Here is a 19,870-nt window from a genome sequence, read left to right as displayed (position 1 = left end):
ATGATGTGATCAAAATACTCATTTGCCTAATAATTCTGCACACAGTATAGAAAGGTTTAACTTTTTTCTCCCTTAATAGTCATTACTTTTAAAAGTAAACTATGTTAAATAAACAAGTAAAATATGAGTGATTACATTTAAAGTGGTGCACAAGTTGATCCACCGTCATCACTCACAATATGCAGTAAAAGGAAAAGAACAGTGCAGTAATTCAGAAGACAGGGCTTCACACATGGCAGATAAAGCAAGATTTTTCCCACTGCTGCCATGGCAACAGTAAGCACATAAATTTACCCTTCAGCGATGGGGCTAAACACGTAAGAGGTGAGCGGAAGGGCACATGGTGAGATTTGTGTGGCTGGAGAGCAGCAGTTGAGTACCTGACAGGAGCTCCTCTACCCAGGGCCGGCCGCAACAGTACTGTGATAGTGCTCTCAGACTCACTCAGAGGGGAGGGGATGTCGTCATAGTCAAACGCAGGAGCTGAACAGAGAGAGAGAGAGAGAGAGAGAGCGAGAGACAGAGAGAGACATTTTAAAGTAACCATGCATGCAGAAACACAGAGAGCCCCACAACACTATCTGTATCTAAATCTGTTGAATGATTAAGTTCTGGTTCTGGTTAACAGGAAAGGTAGAGATGAAATATGGGATTTATTTTGGAGATCAATAAGACTGTGTTAGGGTCTGTTTGGTAGAACAGTTAGTAAAGCTGTGATTAGGTCTGAAAAGCTGGGCAGCTGGTACTGAACTATGGATTTATTTTGGAGATATAAAAGGCTGTGTTTCAGTCTGGTTAGCAGGAAAATGGCTGAGGAACTATATACATTTTTGGGAGATTAATAAAGCTGTGATGGGGCCTGGTTAGCAGGAAGGTTAGCTGTGTTAAGGTATAATTAGCAAAAAAACATGTGGTACTGAACTATGAGGACACCTAATAGGCTGAATAGGCTAAAAAATACAAGTGACTGACATACACAAGCAAGCTGAATTAGAAGTTCTGTTTGGTGTAATGATGTCTGAAAATGCAAACTACACGTTTGTGTCCTACTAATCAAACCTTCCAGGAACTTAAGCATAAAAAGTGACATTATTTTGCAACTGCATTCCTATATATTCAGAAGGCATCTGTCTATTCTGAATAAAGTGTTTGAATTCAGTTACATCATTTAACATAGACACACAAATCCACACAAGCACACTCACACACTCGCACTCGAAAGCTCATAAATTACACTCCATTGTGTTTGCCCCCTGCCTGCTTGGCGCAGGCCTCCCACATGTGGGAAGCGAATTAAAACACCTCGGCCTTCACAGGGCCATAGAGAGCACGGCTGTGGGAGTGTGCGAGAGTGAGCCTCACCCCCCTGGGACCAGCACAGAGGAGCAGCCTCCAGCACATCCTTACTTATTAACGGTAGTCAATTAGCAAGAGGGCTGAGGCAAACCGGTCAATGTCTGAGCCAGCTGAATAATAAGCAGTAGGTAAACATGAGATATCAACAAGGAATTAAATCTACTGGTGCTACACTCCTGGTTCAGTAGATTTTGGTGCCTTATCCCAACTGCTGTTTGGAGATCTCTGTACAGGTATTCTGCAGTGTTCCTCTTCAGAACTCTACAGCACTTCACTCTCCTAACTGTCAAGCCATGCACACAGTCAAGACATCCAGTGCCAAACCCCAAAACATCTTTGCACCACCCTTTGACCATAGGGACTGTGTTCTTTCTTTGATGGCTTCATTTCATTTTTTGTTAAATAGTACAAATGTGTGCTTTACCAGAAAGCTTGATCTCATCTGTCCACAGAACATTCTCCCAGAAGGATTGTGGCTTCCTCAGGCATGTTCTGGCAAACTTAAATCTGGCATTTTTATGTCTCTATGGGTCTCCATTAACAGCCTGCCTTACGCAGCAACAGCAGGTCAAAAGTATTATCATTTACAGCTCTAAACTCTTAAATGAAAGGTGCTGCCAAAGGTCCTTAAGGTGCAAAAGTGATGCCACAGAAGAACCATTTCAGGTTCCATTAAAAAAAAGACATGCATGTGTGAAGAACCTTTTAAAGGTGTGTACAGGTTAAATTTATAGATTCCTTACACTTGCACAGTTTTGACAAATAAAATGTTGTTTTTGTTGTCTTAACTGGCAAAAATGACCCACCATGATGTTTAACAGCCAAAAGAACCCTCCAAATGTTCTTGTTCCAGCATGCGATTGAATGACTTTCTAAAATGCTTCCGATTAGCATACCTCCCAGGTACATAGATAGTCTTCAGGTCATTACTGAATGTAGATCTATGGTTAAATGTTTTAAAACTTCATTATTTTAAGAAGAACTAGAAGCCTTTTGCAAGGAAAAAGGGTACATTCACCCAAACAGAATGTAAAGACTCTTATCTCTGTACAAAAAGTGGGTGTTGCAAAATTTTGCTTTGGGCTGGTTTTGTTATTTTGTACTAAAGAGGAGAAAAATACCTTCAAATAATAAAGTAATGTGCCTTCGAGTCATCTTTTATTCACTTAGCTATCCAAAGAACCAGGATTTTTTGACCAGGGCTGCCCAGGCCTTTGCGTACCACTGCACACCTATAAACTTACACATACAAACACAGACACACTAGGCAAAAGGAGTGAAACTCAGACACTAACAAGGCCAAGGATGGAATGCATTAATCATAAATAAGAACATGAATAGAAAAACAGCAGCATTCTATTATGCATACAAAGCTTCATAGAAAAAGCTTTCCATCTCTCTGTCTATCCATGTTCTCTAAACTGGGTACAGGGAGAAACGCATGCTGAGAAAAATGTAGAGGGACAGGCCCTTTAAGAGAAAGAGCACACAAGAAAGGGAGCGAGAGGGAGAGAGAGGGAGAGAGAGAGAGAGAGAGAGAGAGAGAGAGGGAGAGAGACACCTTTGATGTGACTCAGATGAAAGGGTATTTAGTTGAGCAGAATAGAGCACTCTGTGAAGCGAGAAGCTTCAGAGTCTGCCTAAGTGACACAGCTGCGCTCGTGGTTCAGGTCCAGCAAAGGCCATTTCAAAGCCTGGGGTTTACAGCAAAGCAAAAGGGATCAAGCTACATACGGATTAAGATCAGGCCCATGGCCAAGCCAGGACTTGACATTTAAGGCAAAGTTGGGACATCTAAACCAAAGTTAGGGGTTTTCTTATCTTAAATGTAATAGCGACTCATATAGTCATGTAAAAGAATTGCAACACTCCATATAAACCTTTTTCCTTTTTAACACATTTAATCATCTAGACATTTGACCTCCATTTGTACAATATTGAGTGATGGAGGTAATATAACTAAACTTAGGACACCCTCACATTTATTACTACTTCAAATGCAGATGAATGGGACATAGTTATAGAGGATTTGGGAGCCTGCCTTATTTAAACCTCAGACATTAAGGTTCGTTTGCTCTTCATTGTTGAAGTGAGTGGGATCACCATGGCCAGATCCAAAGAGCTTTCTGAGGCCTTCAAAAGGAGACTGCAGATGCAGATGAGTCTGGAAAGCGGAGAAGATCTCAGAACAATTGCAAATCAGCCATCACTCTTCACTAAATAATTTACAAGTAAAACAACTGCCAACATGGCCAGATCAGGACACTCTAGCAAGTTCAGCCCATGAGTAGAAAGCAATAGATGCATAATGAAGTCCCCAACAATCCAAAAATGTCACCATGGACCTCCAGGTAGCTCCTGATACAGTACAGTGACACAAAGTGGTAAAGAACAGCATCTATCATTAGAAAGGGACTGAACAAGACTAGGGTTTTCCAGAGAACACCAGGACTTCTGGAACAACGTGCTTCGTACAGATGAATCATGAGCCTCTAACCCTGATGTTGTTTAGAAAAGATTTACATTGGGAGTCCTACAATTTTCATATGGCTGCATGTAATGTCTACAGAAAAAAATAACAAGCTAAGAACTGTAGGATGGGTGTTTTCACACTTGTCCCGAATATACACCCAGGACCAATTCTGAGCTTATTTGAAGGAGAGCTAAGTGGCTGATGTTGTTAGATCTTAGTGCTGACATTCAGTAGTAGATATACTTCCATTAAATGTCATTTCAATGCACAGAAGTGTTACAGTAGCTTGCTTGTAGCATGTACGGATCGTTATTCATGGGGGGTGATAGTGGCTGGGTTATTGATCACAGGGTTCAATGCCAGCATCTGCTAAACTGCCCTGAGTGCAAGGCACTTAACCCTCTCTGCTCCAGGGGTTCTGTAGTACGACAGGCCTTGTGCTCCGACACTGGCTTTGTAAGCTAGGATATGCAAAGGGAAGAATTTTATTTTATTATTTACCACAGAGCGCAGTTATGAATGAGTTATGAATGAATTAATTAATATATGCAGAGCAACAAAGTTCTCATGTAAGGTCTTGTGCAGTTCCACAGTTCCATAGGGCATCAGCTGCGCTCCGAACCCAGAGTGGGAATATCTGAGACACCATTTTCCCTATTACAGTCAGTGGAGCAGCAGCATGATTTTGAAGCTGTTGAAGAAACGTAATGTTCCTCTAATAAGTATCTAAAGGGGAAAGCAGTCATATTATTCAGTATAATTTAATTGATGGGATGTAAAGAAAGTTATTAACAGAGGTCTGATGTGAGATGGTTAACTGTAGAGAAACTTTATATACATTTCTTTACAGTGGTGGTGATAGGAGTCAGGGATCATAATGTCTACCTTGCAAATATACCCATTTTACATACTATCCAAAATGATAAATAGTAAAAACACAGTAACACATCTGGGAAAAATGTGTTTTGGTTGGGTTACTCCTCCACCATGAATGAGGTTAAAACGTATTTGTGACTAAAATGCATTCATAAAAAACAAAATGTTAAATACACTACATGGACAAAAGTATTTGTACACTTGCTTATTTGTTGTTTTTTGTTTGGAGTAACAGTCTCAACTGTCCCGGAAAGGCGTTCTACTAGAGCTTGGAACATAAATTGCATTCAGCAACAAGAGCTTTAGTGAGGTCAGGATGTTGGATAATCACCACCCAACTCATCCCCTTACCAACTTCCCAAAACATCCCAAAAGTTTTGGATGGAGGACCATCATTGCAGAGAACAGAGTTCCACTGCATTGCTGATAGAATAGGACACTGGAGTAGATAAACACAAACCTACTGGCACCATGCCTAAGGCATATCAGGCGTGGACTAGAGGGGTATCCACAAATTTTTGCCACTAATCTGTGTCAACAATAGAAGCAGATTAATATAGCACCCACTGCTGCATTCATTAGAAGGTTTGTTCACAACATTTAGACATCTAGTGTATCTAATGTAATAAATAAAAAGATTTTAAAGGAATAAATACTGAACCATCAACATTTTTGATTTGGTAAGCTTCTCCAGAACTGAGAATTACACACCAAACTGATCTAAATGACTTAGTCTACAGTTGAACAACGTATTGCCTTAAGCTGTTCACAAAAAAAAAGAAAAAAGTATGAATAAGCATGACATATTTATGTTATGACTTTAATGAATCCTCTTCCTTCAATGTTATTAACTCAGTAAGCTGCCATTGTGACGTATAGAATGAAAATGCAATATAGCAGTTTCAACTGGCAGCAGTTGTAAATTTACATGGCTGGTCAGCACACAGGCCACATAACCTAGGTGAAAATGCTAGAATGGATTTAACATATGACTAGCTCAAAGCAAAGGCAGGTGGAAAATCGACAGTCCTCAGCTGCTGGATAACAGGGTTAATCAAATGCAAATGCACTCCCAAGCACTCTAATGTCACGGGTCCGCTCTTGGTGAGATTTGCAAGCGCAATTCTCTCAACCTCCCACATTCATAAGCACATGCAATAGCAGGTGCAGATCTGTGGCTTGACTTTTTCACATCAAACTGCACACAAGCCAAACCAAAGTCTCAGATTCTCCGCTACTGTGCAGAGTGTATATGGTAATAAAGCAGGTTTAGGGTAATCCTGGATATGCTGGATATCTCCTAGATGTGCAAGCAATAAAGCAGAATCTCTCGTACCATCACCCCCAATCAAAACGGTCTCTACTGGCTGTAAGAGGCTTTCGGATAGATTGGGGTGCATTGCTGTGAGGATTTGATTGTCTAAGAGCCTTAGTGAGGTCAGGATGTTGAATGATCACACCCCACCTCATCCCCAACTCATCAACTTTGCTATTTTCTTATAGCCCTCTCCCGTTTTGTGGACATTGATCGTTGAAACTGTCAGAGTGCTAGGCAGTTGCTTGAACTAGTCCATGGCTGCTGATGAGAGCTTAAATTTAAGTACACTATATGGACAAAAGAATCGGGACACTCGCTCATTTGTTGTTTCTTCTGAAAACAAGGGTATTAAAAAGAGTTTATCCTGCTTTTGTTGGAGTAATTGTCTCTCCATTGTCTCTCAATTGGCTTGCAACTAGATTTTGGAGCATTGCTGTGAGGATCTGATTGCATTCAGTGACAAGTGAAGTCAGGATGTTGAATGATCACCACCCCACCTCAACTCCCCAATGACTCACCAACTTTGCTATCTTCTTTACTATCTTCTTATAGCCCTCTCCTGCTTTGTGGGCAATGGTCGATGAAATTGTCAGAGTGCTAGGCAGCTGCTGAGACTAGCTGCCAATAAAAGATCACATTTCTTGGGGTGTCCAATCTTTTGCATGGTTCTTCTTTCCTTTTTTAAAAATTTCAATAAATAAAAAACATATACACTAAGCTTGCATAAATGTTGAAAATATGGTTCATCCTTACGATTTTTGGATATTTATCTTTAACTAAATATTCACAAACACTTATTCCAGGGGTGTCCAAACTAAGCTGCAAAAGCAGCCCCTTTTGAGTTTTTTCCCACCTAAAGTCATAATTCTAAGGGATGAAGAGAGATTGAACATGTAAAATTAATTACCTGTTTTGACACAAATACCATGCAAACGCAAATATACCAAATTCTGCCCTCACCAGAGATGTTTGTGGTGATCTCGGTCAAAGCGGTCTGGCCAAAGCCCTTGGCAGTGCGGGCTCGGACGGACACCAGGTACGTGGTTCCAGGATGAAGTCCTGAGAACATGTGGTATGTCTCGTTCTTCAGTTTGGAGACGGTGCGGCGAGGCCCAGGCACATTCACGCTGGGGTCAAACGACTCAATGCTCTGGTAGCTGATCTATGGTTCAACAGAGAAACAGAGAGAGAGTAAGAATAAAGCTTTTAGAAGAACATCATGTTTAGTTCAACTCAGTGAGCTGAAAGAGGAATTTAATGAGAATAAGTGAGCCCAGCCCTGCTTAATCCAGCTATTGCAATCAAAGGAGTTTGTAGCTTTGTAGCTGATATCTTTTGAGTTACAAAGGTTCTCTCCTCAATGCCTTAAGCCACTGTATAAATTTGCTCAAGTCCACCAGCAGCAGCACACCAGATTAAACTTGATGAAGCACTGATTACACAATCAGGGGTGGAAATAGTCAGATTTAACCTGGGAATCAGGAACATTCTTTTTCCCACTGAAATGTTAAAAAATGTTTCTTTTGAATTTTCACATTGGAATATACTTTAAAACCCAACTTTCCATTCATAGATTTCTATAATCATTCAATGCATTGTTGTAGTCAAGCAAAAAAACTTACATCTCCAAAAGAAAGTAAGTAGAATAAAAAAAAGAAAAACCTTATTAACTTGCAATAGAAGTCAATGTAAAAATATCATATTCCAAGTCATTTTGTAGCATTTCTATTGGTTCATTTATCATGAACTGTGACATTTTGTAAATGACAACTGCAAGATTCACAAAAAAGTGCCAAAAACAATAAATACATCACAATAGCAACATACTTGAATATAGTGCATTTCTTGTATTACTAATCTAAAAAATAGGTTTTAAAAGCTGAAAGTTGAACTGTATTTTTCTTAGAAGTTAAATTTTATCATGTATTAGCAATCTCCATCTCTGATGTGCTTTAGAAAATAAAGTGTAGATATTTTCTAATATCTAATGCGAACAATCAGCACCAAACAGCAATCCATTGAAGTACTTGTCATGCATCACACTCCTCCCAAATGTAAGCACAAGTCTAATTTGTAAATAATGTAAACACATGGATACAGTTATTACTTTTGTTCTAAATACTTTTCTTGAATTTCGAATCATGAAATCACTACTGTGAATCTGAACTGTGGCCTAAACGTACTGTTGAACCGCTAGGTAATACTGGGCTTGGGTTTGGAAATGCTTAAATCAACACTCCTTCATACACAAAACCACTACTTACTGTATTAATATTATTTCTACTTACTCAAAATGTTACAATGGTTTAATTCATTAATTTGTTGATTTTTATGTAGTCCACTACTTGTCAATCCATCTCATATTTTTTTTTTCTTGCACTTCCTTCAGTACACCAATGCCCTTTTTACTCCTTTTACTATTAGCTTTTACTATTAACTCAGGCCCCGTTTCCATGACTGGCTAGAGATTCTAAGATCAGAATCAATAGCAAATTATGTTAAACGCTTGCACAAGCTTCACACCACTTTGAAAATCGACTCTGGGTACCCCGTGCCTCATATTTAAGAAATAAACTGCACGGGTAGCCCATCCTTTAGGAAAATATTTGTATTCAGCCGCTGCCGTATGACGATTTCAGGCACACTTGAGAAACTTGTGAACTCGGTTAAACTGCGGCCCACTCATCGCCCGGAGCTGGTGAATAATTAGCCCGTGTGTTGAGCAGGCCGCTGCGCACTGAACAACTCCAGTTACCACATCCTTTAATGCATGGTAACATACACAGCACCGCGGCAGGGCTTTGCACTGGGTGGGCCAAATCCGTGAACGCGCGCAACTGGAGCATGGAGAGATGATGAAATATTAATAATTGGAGAGCGCTTCCACTCGCCCCGTACGACAGCCTCTGCTTGGCAAATAAATAATTAGAATGTTTGTCCCTTCACTCTAATTGCAGCCCGGAGAAGGAGCTCGTGTCTGATTAACATAAAACCACTGAGGAGAGACTGTGACCATTTCTTTAATGACTCTGAGGAAGTCTGGAATGGTGGTAGTGGTGGAGGGGGGGACCCGTTTAATGAATAAAATGGAATACTACATTCATTGGCATGGCAAAACACCCTCATTTTTGGCTTCTGGAGCCAGGGCTAATTTGATGTAAGATAATTTTGAGTGCTCATGGCGGTCATTACTCTTTGATACGGCTTACATTATAATGATCACTCTGCAATGGAGCAGTCCATAAACAGTTTGGAGTTACAGGAGAAAGAAAAATAACATTCTTAACTTTAAAGAGGAATACCAACATTTTTTTCTAAACTGCAACACACTTACATGGAGCCTTTATGGGTAGCCCAACCGAGAAGCAGAAAGTCTTGTCCATGGTTTCCATGTTGGCCCCACATATGGATGCCCACAACAAGGTCCCACCAAGGTCAGTGATAGGACCAAGAGGGGTTAAACACTGAACCCATTTGGGTTGTAGACTGCACATCAGGCTTAGATGGGACCCTTGTGAGACAAAGGGGGCTTTTGGAACCCCATTTGGTCCCAGTAACAACAAACTAGTCCACTTTCTGACCATGTTGGCTGGGTTGTGCTGAAGGCTAAATTGTTCTGGTTGCTGTCCCACCATTCAGCTATACAGAGAAGTTTCCTCTTCCTATTTTTTATAGACTGAAGTAAGTCAGACTGTAAACCATGTTGACTTGTCTATGACAAACAAATGAAGACCTGGACACATTGTGAGCACCTTGAGAGATGTGTTTGGACATGTATTTACAGAAATGAAATTGGTGATAGCTTATGTTCAGTGTTAGCAATTTTAGCTTTAGAATTTTCTAAACTAAAGGAGCACACCAGACTCCACACTCAGATACCAGACATGACTTGGTTTATTGATTGTATGTGGGGTAAAGGTTCATGTAGTTCATGTTAATTCGATTTCTTTACTGTAAAATCTTTGCAAATGTAAAGGAAATATAACATAAATATCTCTATTACCTCATATTGTGTGATCAGACCATTGGGTTCCACAGGTTCCTCCCACTTGAGGAAGATCATATCATCCAAAGGGGTGAAGGTTAGAGACTCTGGAGCAATGCCTCCTGGAACTGCAAAAGACATGATGGTCAGAATTGTTGCTGTAAGCAGGCGGTGCATACATATTTGTGTGCCCGCATTAATAGATTCTGTTCAAAGCAAGCCTGGTCCTTCTAGCCAAAGCATTCTGTGTGTAATGGTCACTCAATTCTTTATAGTAAGGGAGCTAAACACAGCTTGCATGGTTGCACAGGAAGCCACCAGCCCCAACAGAGCCACCAGATGGGACCAATTATTGGCTTTTGTAGAGTGCACGGATGCGCTCACTCTAAAATTGGCCTAGGAGCTTTTGGCACTAGAAACATTTTGCCATACAGCAAGGTTACAGTATACATACATGTGTATTCACATTTATTGAAAGGTATCTGTTCCCCTGTAAGAGAACAACAGCACTGTACCACATTTTCATAGCTATACAGCACTTGCTTACTATTACCACCTGTTGACAACTATTTGATTAAATGAATACATGAATCATTATGCCTTCTGCAGTTTCCCTCATCAAACCAAACATTCAGAGTTCCATCTGTGCAACAAGCTATTTCATCTGTTGGCATGTAATAAACAACAGAAGACATAACGCCCCCTGCACTTCCTATAGTGTATTGCAGTCTGTCAGAATGACTGTATATTTTATATGAACAACATACAGCCGGGGTTCCCAATCTTTTGCAATGTGTGGCCCATACAAATGACCACAAAAGCGTTCATGGCTCACAATAACATTTAACTGATCCATTTATTTAAAGGAGATAAATCTAAGAAAATTGGTGATGTTACAGTCACGTAAAATTCAAAAGACACTGATTATTGTATATATATATATATATATATATATATATATATATATATATAAGTTCAAGACTGTTTGGAGCAATTTGCAAATAAGGCAACTGCAGAAGAATGCAGCAACGCACATCAGATTTTGAATGGAAGCTTCCGTTTCTACCAAAACCCACTATGAAATAGAACCAAGGAGATGAACGTCTCACTCGTCCAAAAAAGCAGCCCAAAAAAAAAAAAAAAAACGCCCATGCACATGCAGTCCAATTTCCCCTCAACAATTTTAACACCTGCTACTGCAAACTGAAAAGGAGAAAGCTCTAAAAGTTTGCTGATGATACCCAGGCGGAGGTCTCACAGCCTGATCACAGATGCTTATGCCTCATGGGATGCATTCCAGCTTGGTGTGCTAATAGCAGCCTGTAACAGAGGACCACTTAAACAGAGGAAATGGAAACTGACATCTATGAACAAGGCCCGACACACCGTCAGTTTAACCAACATTCTAAGCTGGGATGCAGACAGACATCACAACAAACAAAACGTGAAGATTCTACACCAACTAAAAATACTACACTTCAATAGCTCTACCAAAGTCACTACCCTATTCTACGGGTTGCTGTATAAATCAGCCATTAGGGCTTAGTTTTAGTGGGCTTTAAAAAGATCCCAGTTCTGTTCAGGTGTTCTTTAAAATCGTGTAAGGTATACTACAATCACAACATATAGCAATTTGAAGAGTTACCTTCATGTAGCTATACCTTTCTTCAATGTAGGAGCCCCAAATCTCCTGAAAAAGCCCTGAATTACAGTCTTGGGACTCAATCACGATCCTAGAAACAAGGCTGGGTCTTTCCTAAATCTTAGAGTTCTTCTAAGTGTGAACACTCCCTGGTGTAAGTGAACGATTCTGCATTACTGAACACACACCAAAGCCAACAGTCTTCTGAAGGACTTAACATTTGTCACTGGTTTATCTGCCAGATCTTTCCTCTTTTTGATCCAAGTGCCTGTGTTACCCTCACTTGTACAATTGTACCATTTGTATCTTCATTGTACTATCCAGTCTCGACATCCTTGAGGACAGTGGGATTTGTGTCTCTCAGTGGTTCTTCCTCATGAGCTTAGGGAGTTTTTTTCTTTCGAGCCTTGGTTCCTCTTAGTGAATGGTCTTCATGAGTTTCCCCCTTCTGAGTCTTCTTCATGAATTCTTCTTTCTGATGGTAAACAAAAGTCTTTCTGGCTTCCATGAATCTGCTATCCTATCAAGCATGAATAAAACTGCACCATGTAGGGCTATGGCCCTCGCTGTGAGGGTAAAAAAGCATTTCCCATGCTAACAGCAAAACACTGCGCCTTTCATAACAGCAGGAGTCTCCTCTTCATTGGCTTTATGTGCCAAAATTGGAGCACTGTAGAGAGGCTGATAATTAAAAGGTCCGTGTCCTCACTTGTTTCTCAGCATACTTCTCTCTTTCTCCCCTCGCTCCCTTTAGCGCACCAAGCTTTTAACTTTAAGCGCCGGCTTTTGAGACTTTATTTACAGAATTAATCCGGAAATTGCTGTTGTTTGCTATTAATCAGTGCAAGCAGATGCAAGGACTACGAATGCAGAAAAACAAACTCGTGCAAAAATCAAGGCTGGAGGAAAGAAAGGAAGAAGATGGTGTGAATTCCCCCAGAGTGATAAATGAGGTACATTCATCTTGGGTGAATTCATCACCGTCCTCCCTTCACTTACAAGCAGAAAGGGAAAGTGTGTGAGTCTTTAATTTGAACATGGAGGCCTGGGGGGGGGGGTCATTTGCTTGACCTCCAGTTTGTTTAATCTCTTCCTATTTGCATGAAAATGTGCTTCATCTGCTGTTTGACACGGCAAAATAGAAATGCAAAAATAAGCAAAAATCTTTATTCCGTTTCGCTGGTGGCCGTGGCTGATTAATTTTTCATCTACTTCCATTCTGAAAGTATGATCTCCCATTTAGTTATGCTGATGCTGGGCATTCCAAGAGTCAATATTTGCGCTGTTGCTATAATTGGTAGCATCGCGGAGCACTGTAGGCATATCAGCCTAGCGCGAGTCCGAGGCATCATAACTGGTTAAATAAATGTGCATCTGGAGGAAGATGGATGAGTTCTGCTCACTGACCCATGCAGAGCTACCACTGGGTATATGTGCGAGTTTTAATCACACTATGAAACTACATAAAGTGGTTGTGTACAATACCGAGCAAATATGGAGGGCTATTATTAGTTGAAGTACACAGTTCAGAGTTACTAAACATACTTAAATATTAGTGCAATAGCTCTCTTAATTAATGAACTTAAACTACAGTTTAGTAACTAAGGGAACCACTGTGTGCAGGAAGAGTATAATGAGACTAAAGTTAGAGGTGTGGGAGACACTAAATACTGAAACGTCATATTATATTTAATTATAATGTCCTTTATTTCCAGAAGATGGATTGTCATTCTCTAACAAGAAACAATATAATTGAAAAAAGCAGCAAATAGTGTGTAGGTGAAGTCTGGGAAAATGTGTTTGGTGTCCAAAGTTTGCTCTCTGCACTGGAGCTGCATGGCTAATGTAGCTTAAAGAATTTGGAAGCTTATATGTATAATTTAGCATTGTTCAAACTGCAAAGCTAAATCACACTTGTCTCAAACTATAAGGAGTTGTTTATAGCAATCTCAAATAGACTTTCTGACATGAGCAGAAGCACACAGGATCAGTCTCACAACACAGGTTCCTTTATACCTGTTTTGCAAAGGCAGTTATCAATCCAATCTTAGGCTGAGATCAATCCTCATGCATACGCATGCAGTGTGGTCTAAAACATTGTTATATCGCAAAATACTGATAAAAAAAAATCCACATTTTGGAGCATTTATATTTGTCTATTCATCCAAATTCAATACAATATTAAATCAACGGTGAGAGACAGTAGACGAGTTTCTGAGTGACCATTGGTCAGTTTCACACAAAACCATAAACTGGCATATGAATCTACCAATTTTAGACAAGAGGCAGATGATGCTCCCAAATTTACTAATTAGAGAGAAAGATAAATGTCTTCGTATCTTCATAACTCTGGATGTGGGTCATGTTTGAACCGTACTTCTGCAAACATATTATTTGAAACATTGAGAAACATCACATTTAATTAATTTGATTTGATTTGATTAATTTGATCAGAAGGATTACTTATTTCCATTTTGAATAGTTAAAATGAAAATGAAAACGACCTGAAGCAAATATTAAGGCACCCTTTGGAAAGTATCACAGCATGTAAACACTTTTTGTAGTCAGCTAAAGTCTGTCAAGTCTTGTTTGGGGGAATATTGCCCATTCTTCCTTGCAAAAGGCATGTAGTCCTGTGAGAGTCTCAGGCCATCTTGCACTGCTATTTTGAGGTCTTATTATGTTTAGGTTGGTGGACTGCAAGAGTAATGGCGAAATCTTCAGCTCGCATCTTATGAGGTAGTTTCTTATGGGGGTTTTGGTGTGTTTAACAGCATTATTCTGCTGTGGAAGTGATCCTCTTTTCATCTTCAGTTTTTTATTTAATTTGTTTAACAGGCCGTCTGACGTTTGCTTCCAGAATGTGCTGTTATTCAGTTGAATCCATTCTTTCTTTTACCAGGGAAATGTTCTGTGTGCCAGCGGCTGCAACACAAGCCCAAAGCATGATCGATCCACATGTTCAGATGTTTCTTTGAAAATCTTCAAACTCTGAGGAGCCGGAAGTATTTATAAAGCTTTGAAATCTGCATCACCTGGCCTTTGTGAATGATTGTAAACTAGTCATAGCCCTAACAAGCTAACTGATGTCTGAGACCTTGGTACATGTAATCTGAGAGATTTTAACATTTGAAATGGTGCTCCTTTCCTTTTTTGCACTCAATAATTATACAAAAAGAACATTAAGCACAGATCTTTCTTAAAATGTTGAAAAGATCAGTTCATCTTTGGAGTTCATCTTCTAGTCTATTCACAAACCTGCCCAAACATTTCTTTATGTATTTAAGAGAAAGAATTAAGAGGTTTCTACATTAATTATTGCTCTATGTGCGAACTATGACAATTAATCACGTGAAACATAAGGAGAAGTTTTATGTAAATATGAAGAAAGTACAGCTTTTCTAACAATAACAAGCAACACTGTCACCTTGCCTGTGCTTACTGGGGTAATAACTGCTTTATTTGTCTATGTAATATGATTTATTTTTCTTTTGCAAAGTGATATCCTTTACATGGTTGATGCCACAAACGTATCAAAAGGACCTGAGGGGTCCATGTCAGAATGCTGTCCCTGATTGGAAAATTGGCTGGCTAAGTGAAAAAAACCCTGCTGCATGAGACAGGTCCCTGGTGTGCTTCTGCTTGTTTGGAATAAAAACCTGCAGCCAGACTGGCCCTTTGAGGATCAGATTGGACATCCCTGCTGTATAACCCACTGTTATCTACAAACTGGACAAGGTCCAGACAAAATTAAGGTTGGACTGCTGCTACTGCTACTGCTTTTAGCTATTGTCCAGTCCAAGTGGATTGAGGCAAGTGTGTGATGATTTAGGTATGCAGTCTCCACGATATATAGGATATATGGGATTTAAGCTTACATTACTTGTTTCTTGGTTGGACAAGCAGAAAGACGGATACACAAATAGAAAGATTCAAATACCAAGCACATTTTGTCAATCAAGGAACACTAAGTGAGATAAGGGAAAAACAAACAAACAAACAAAAAAAACAACCCTATGAAGATATCCATAATCCACGATTTCCCATTGAGTACCAGTTTTGAACCAGCATGTTATGTAGACTTAAGTAGAGCTCTAACCAAGACACTAAAGCCATTAAATACATCAAAAGACAGTTGTGGGAGTCTCCCACATATTACTATCAGCTTTCTGATGCTTACAGGGTCTAAATAGCACAAAGACAGTGTTGCAACAGTGATTTTTTTTTATTGCTCATGGTAATGACGGTAAATTTTTGAATGATTTAATAGGTTTCATTCTTGTATTCGTATAGCTAACACTATTTAAACTAGCTGGCTAATGTTCTAGTCAACTGATGTTATATGATGAGGCCAAACTCTCTGTAGAGCAGCTTAAAGTTGTAATGGATAAAAAAGCAACAAAAACGTTGAATAATTCTCATATATATTTATCAAAATATCATATATTATTAGTATTCATTTTAATGTAATGTGTGTGTGTATATATGTATGTGTGTGAGAAAGAAGTCTGAAAGACACATAAACTTCAACAAGAATTATAATGACATATTAGTGATATAAGACATTAGTGTCTCACTAGGTGTGGGCTGTTGCATAAGTTAATATGACTGGGTACTCACTGTCCTCCTCTGTTTGGAACGTGACCTCGCGACTCTCCTTTTTTCCCTCAGGATTGGTCAGCGCCAGGCGCACATGCACCAATCGGAAAGGGGGGAGGTCTCTGAGCGTGAAGCGGGAGGTGTTTCTCTCCACGGACAGACACTCACGAACGGTGGCATTGTTGCCCCCCGCCCCTCCCCCGGTTGCCGTGGAGTATCGGTAGCACAGCGACAGGGAGTAGGTGTGACAGCGCGTCAGGTTGTAGCCCAGCGGCTCCCACTGCAAAACCAACTGACGAGACTGAATCTCTGAGGCTGTCAGGCCGCGGAGAGGACGCATAGGTTCTGAGACAGGGGAAAGAGAGAGAATACAGGGAGAGAGACAGAGAGGGAGAGAGAAACGACAGAATTTTTGCTTAATATTGCATCATTGTTTCCTAAATTGATTAATTATGTAGAGAAAACGGAAAAACAACTGAGGTACACAAACTCTCGCAAAGCAGACATAAATGCACTCTGACAGTTCTTCACTTAGTACAAATACATAGATAAATGAGGGAGAGAGAGAGAAAGGAGAGAGGATAACAGGAGGCGGGAGAGAGTGAGAGAGATACAGGGGAGAGAAAGAGAAAAGAGAGAGAGAGAGAGAGAGAGAGAGAGAGAGAGAGAGAGAGAGAGAGAGAGAGAGAGAGAGAAAAAAAACATCTTCTGGCAAGATCAGATTTTCCTCATCATGCAGCCGCCTTGAAAGAAACATGACAGGCCACAGACAGCATTTCAGGGAAAATGAGGGGAAAAAGAAAAACACATTAACGCTGTAATTCCACCATTCTTTATAGTAAATAAGTGTCTCTATGACTCTCTTCCTCCCTCTCTGTCTCTCTGTTTGTCTCACACTCTCTCTCCAAATCTAGTCTAGTGTAGCTATGACCTAAATGCACATAATATGTGAGTGTGAAAGTACTGTTCTGTGCATTCCACTGCATTGCGTGGAACTGTTACCTCTATGACACTGACCTATTTCTGATTCCATCTGAGGGAACAAGCACATTAGCTTAATTACACACCACATCCATGAAAGGACACCTGCTGGTTTATATACAAATGATTTCTTAGCAGGTACAATCAGATAATGTCATTTTAGCCCATTACTTTCCAATAGAATAATGTATAATGTATATAATAACCTCTTTAATGTAAATATATTCTCAGTGCTTTATAATAAAATTCTGTCTAAAACTGTCAGGATGTATGACTGTCCTTCAATATCTGTCAACTTAGTAAACTATTAAATGGGCAATTAACGCCTAATATAACCCAAATTAGTTTTTTTTTTTTTACAAATAAGGAATCACATATTTTAATCCCAATCAGTCTTTTTGAGTTCAGAGCGCAATCTGGTGTCCTTCAGTGGCATTAACAGACATTATTGCCAAGTCGGCAGCACTAAGGAACATGCTCAGAAGGTAAATAAAAGAGTATGCAACATAATATCATCTATCTATCACAGAAGCACTGTTTTACCAGCGGGAGAACCATATGCCTTTCTATTTTTAAACCAGCACTAAAGAGCGCTTTTAGTGGAGGCTAGCGCTAGTGCTGATACACACACTCTATAGAAACCCTAATCACCCGCTATACACATGTTATATAGGCAGTGGTGGCTCAGCGGTTAGAGCTCCGGGCTGTCGATAACAGGGTTGTGGGTTCGATTCCCGGGCTGCCAGCTGCCACTGTTGGGCCCTTGAGCAAGGCCCTTTACCCTCTCTGCTCCCCGGGCGCTGGAGTTGGCTGCCCACCGCTCTGGGTGTGTGTGTGTACTCACTGCCCCTAACACATGTGTGTGTGTGTGTGAGTGTGTGTTCACTACCAGATGGGTTAAATGCGGAGGACACATTTCGCTGTACACTGTACAGTGACAAATACGTGCACCTTTACCTTTATTTAATGTCAGTATTCAACAAAGAGATACCAGTCCAAAGTGTGTACCACTAAACACACACACAGGGTGATTAGACTGCATTTTAAGAAAAATCAACTAAACTAAATAAATAAGTCCAGAATGTCTCATTATAAAAACTACTAAAAATAAAGTGATTTTACTTTTGATTTGTATTATTTGTATAAACACAAATATCAGATTGGATGGTATTGGCTGATATTGAATATGTTTAATATGTTTAGATGTATTATAATATACCTTTAAAGTCATAAAAAAGACCTCTATTCTGAAATTATTATTCAAGGCATTAACCTTAAATTTAAAGCTAGCAGTGAATTTAAGTTGTGTAAAACCCCAGCAACACTGCTGCTTACTACCACACCACAGTCACTGCTAAGCTGAGAATGAACCAGTCATTACCTCAAAGATATCTGGACTACAGTAGTTTTGTGGCCAGCCAGATCAATGATGAAGTGGCAAGAGTGGGGCCGATAAATTGTGCAGCAACACTCTGCATCCAGCCTTTATCTACAATTGTACAATATATATGCTGGACCTGTAAGGGTAGTGAGTTAAAATACAAGTGTTTCTTATAAAGTGGCCATTAAGCCTGGAAACACAGTCAATTTGGCATATTAAGAATAACTGTACTGCTAAACTGTCTTAAGCCAAAGACATATTCTCCAAAGGGTTACAGCGTCCCCACCATCCAGAGGGACCGCGGCCAGTCAGACACGCTCGCACCCATGCACTACCTCCCAGCCTGGCTGCAGCAAACTCACACTGATTACATTAATTAATGAGACACATCTGCAGAGACATCCTGAGGCTTGCCGTTGCACGCAAGCACATGCATGCACACAAAGTGTAGACACTAACGCACTGGAACTGCACTGCAGGGATGGTACACCACTCTTTTAAAGCATATTCTCTCAAATTGGTATTCTGATGATGATGATGTTGGTGGAAAGCAATGTCTAACACATCAGTCACAATCTTCCATGGGTGTTCAACTGAGTTGAGATTGTGTGACTGCAAAGCCATAGCATATGATTTACATCACTGTCTCACTCATCAAACCATTGAGTGACCCTTCGATCTGGGAGAGGCCACTCCCACCAGGACTGGGACGTATTTCTGATTGGATAATGGGTAATGCTGTCAGCACTGCGTTGAGAAAATAGGATTTTGCAACAGTCGAGAGTTTTGACACAAGATACTGTAAAACAGTATGCTTTCCCTAAATCTGTAAATAAATAAATAACAAAATACTGTAACAGTGAGCATCTTGAAATATGGAAAAGCTGGAAAACAGACAAAAACGTAAATCTAATCTATTCTGGAGTACTGTATTGGCAATGAAAATACAGTGAAAAATACAACATAACTGTACAGATGCGCAGGATTTTACTGAAAGTTTTACTATATCTATAACCCTGAAATACCAGTGCCCCCTATGTGGTCTATTGATTTGCAGTTACCATTTAATATAGGGTAAGAGGTAGGAGTGTAAGAAAATATAAATATGCTTGAGTATCACAATATTATCTCTTGCAACACTGTATCGATTCTCAAAAACACAGTATCCCTTTTTAATGAAGGATTTGTGGCAGACAGTGGTTAATTTTGTGTTGTGTTGAACCCCCTCAACCACTAGATAGGAGTGTTGTACTCAGTCT

The 19,870-nt window shown here is 39.9% G+C and overlaps 1 protein-coding gene across 2 annotated transcripts in view; it reads right to left on the bottom strand.

Moving 5' to 3' along the window:
• Window positions 1-19,870, bottom strand: part of ptprua (protein tyrosine phosphatase receptor type Ua) — a 313,419-nt gene that overhangs the window by 84,701 nt on the left and 208,848 nt on the right. For both annotated transcript variants that reach the window (XM_072675423.1, XM_072675424.1), the window contains exons 8-11: window positions 16,271-16,594; window positions 10,027-10,136; window positions 6,984-7,185; window positions 381-483 (exon numbers count right to left, since the gene is read on the bottom strand). In XM_072675423.1, the coding sequence (XP_072531524.1) occupies window positions 381-483; window positions 6,984-7,185; window positions 10,027-10,136; window positions 16,271-16,594 (739 nt within the window). The remainder of the gene's footprint in view (window positions 1-380; window positions 484-6,983; window positions 7,186-10,026; window positions 10,137-16,270; window positions 16,595-19,870) is intronic.

This window comes from Salminus brasiliensis, chromosome 3 (genome assembly GCF_030463535.1).
Source record: "Salminus brasiliensis chromosome 3, fSalBra1.hap2, whole genome shotgun sequence".
Taxonomy (NCBI): Eukaryota; Metazoa; Chordata; class Actinopteri; order Characiformes; family Bryconidae; genus Salminus; species Salminus brasiliensis.
The sequence above is the reverse complement of the archived record's forward strand: the minus strand, read 5'-3'. Positions and strand labels throughout refer to the sequence as shown.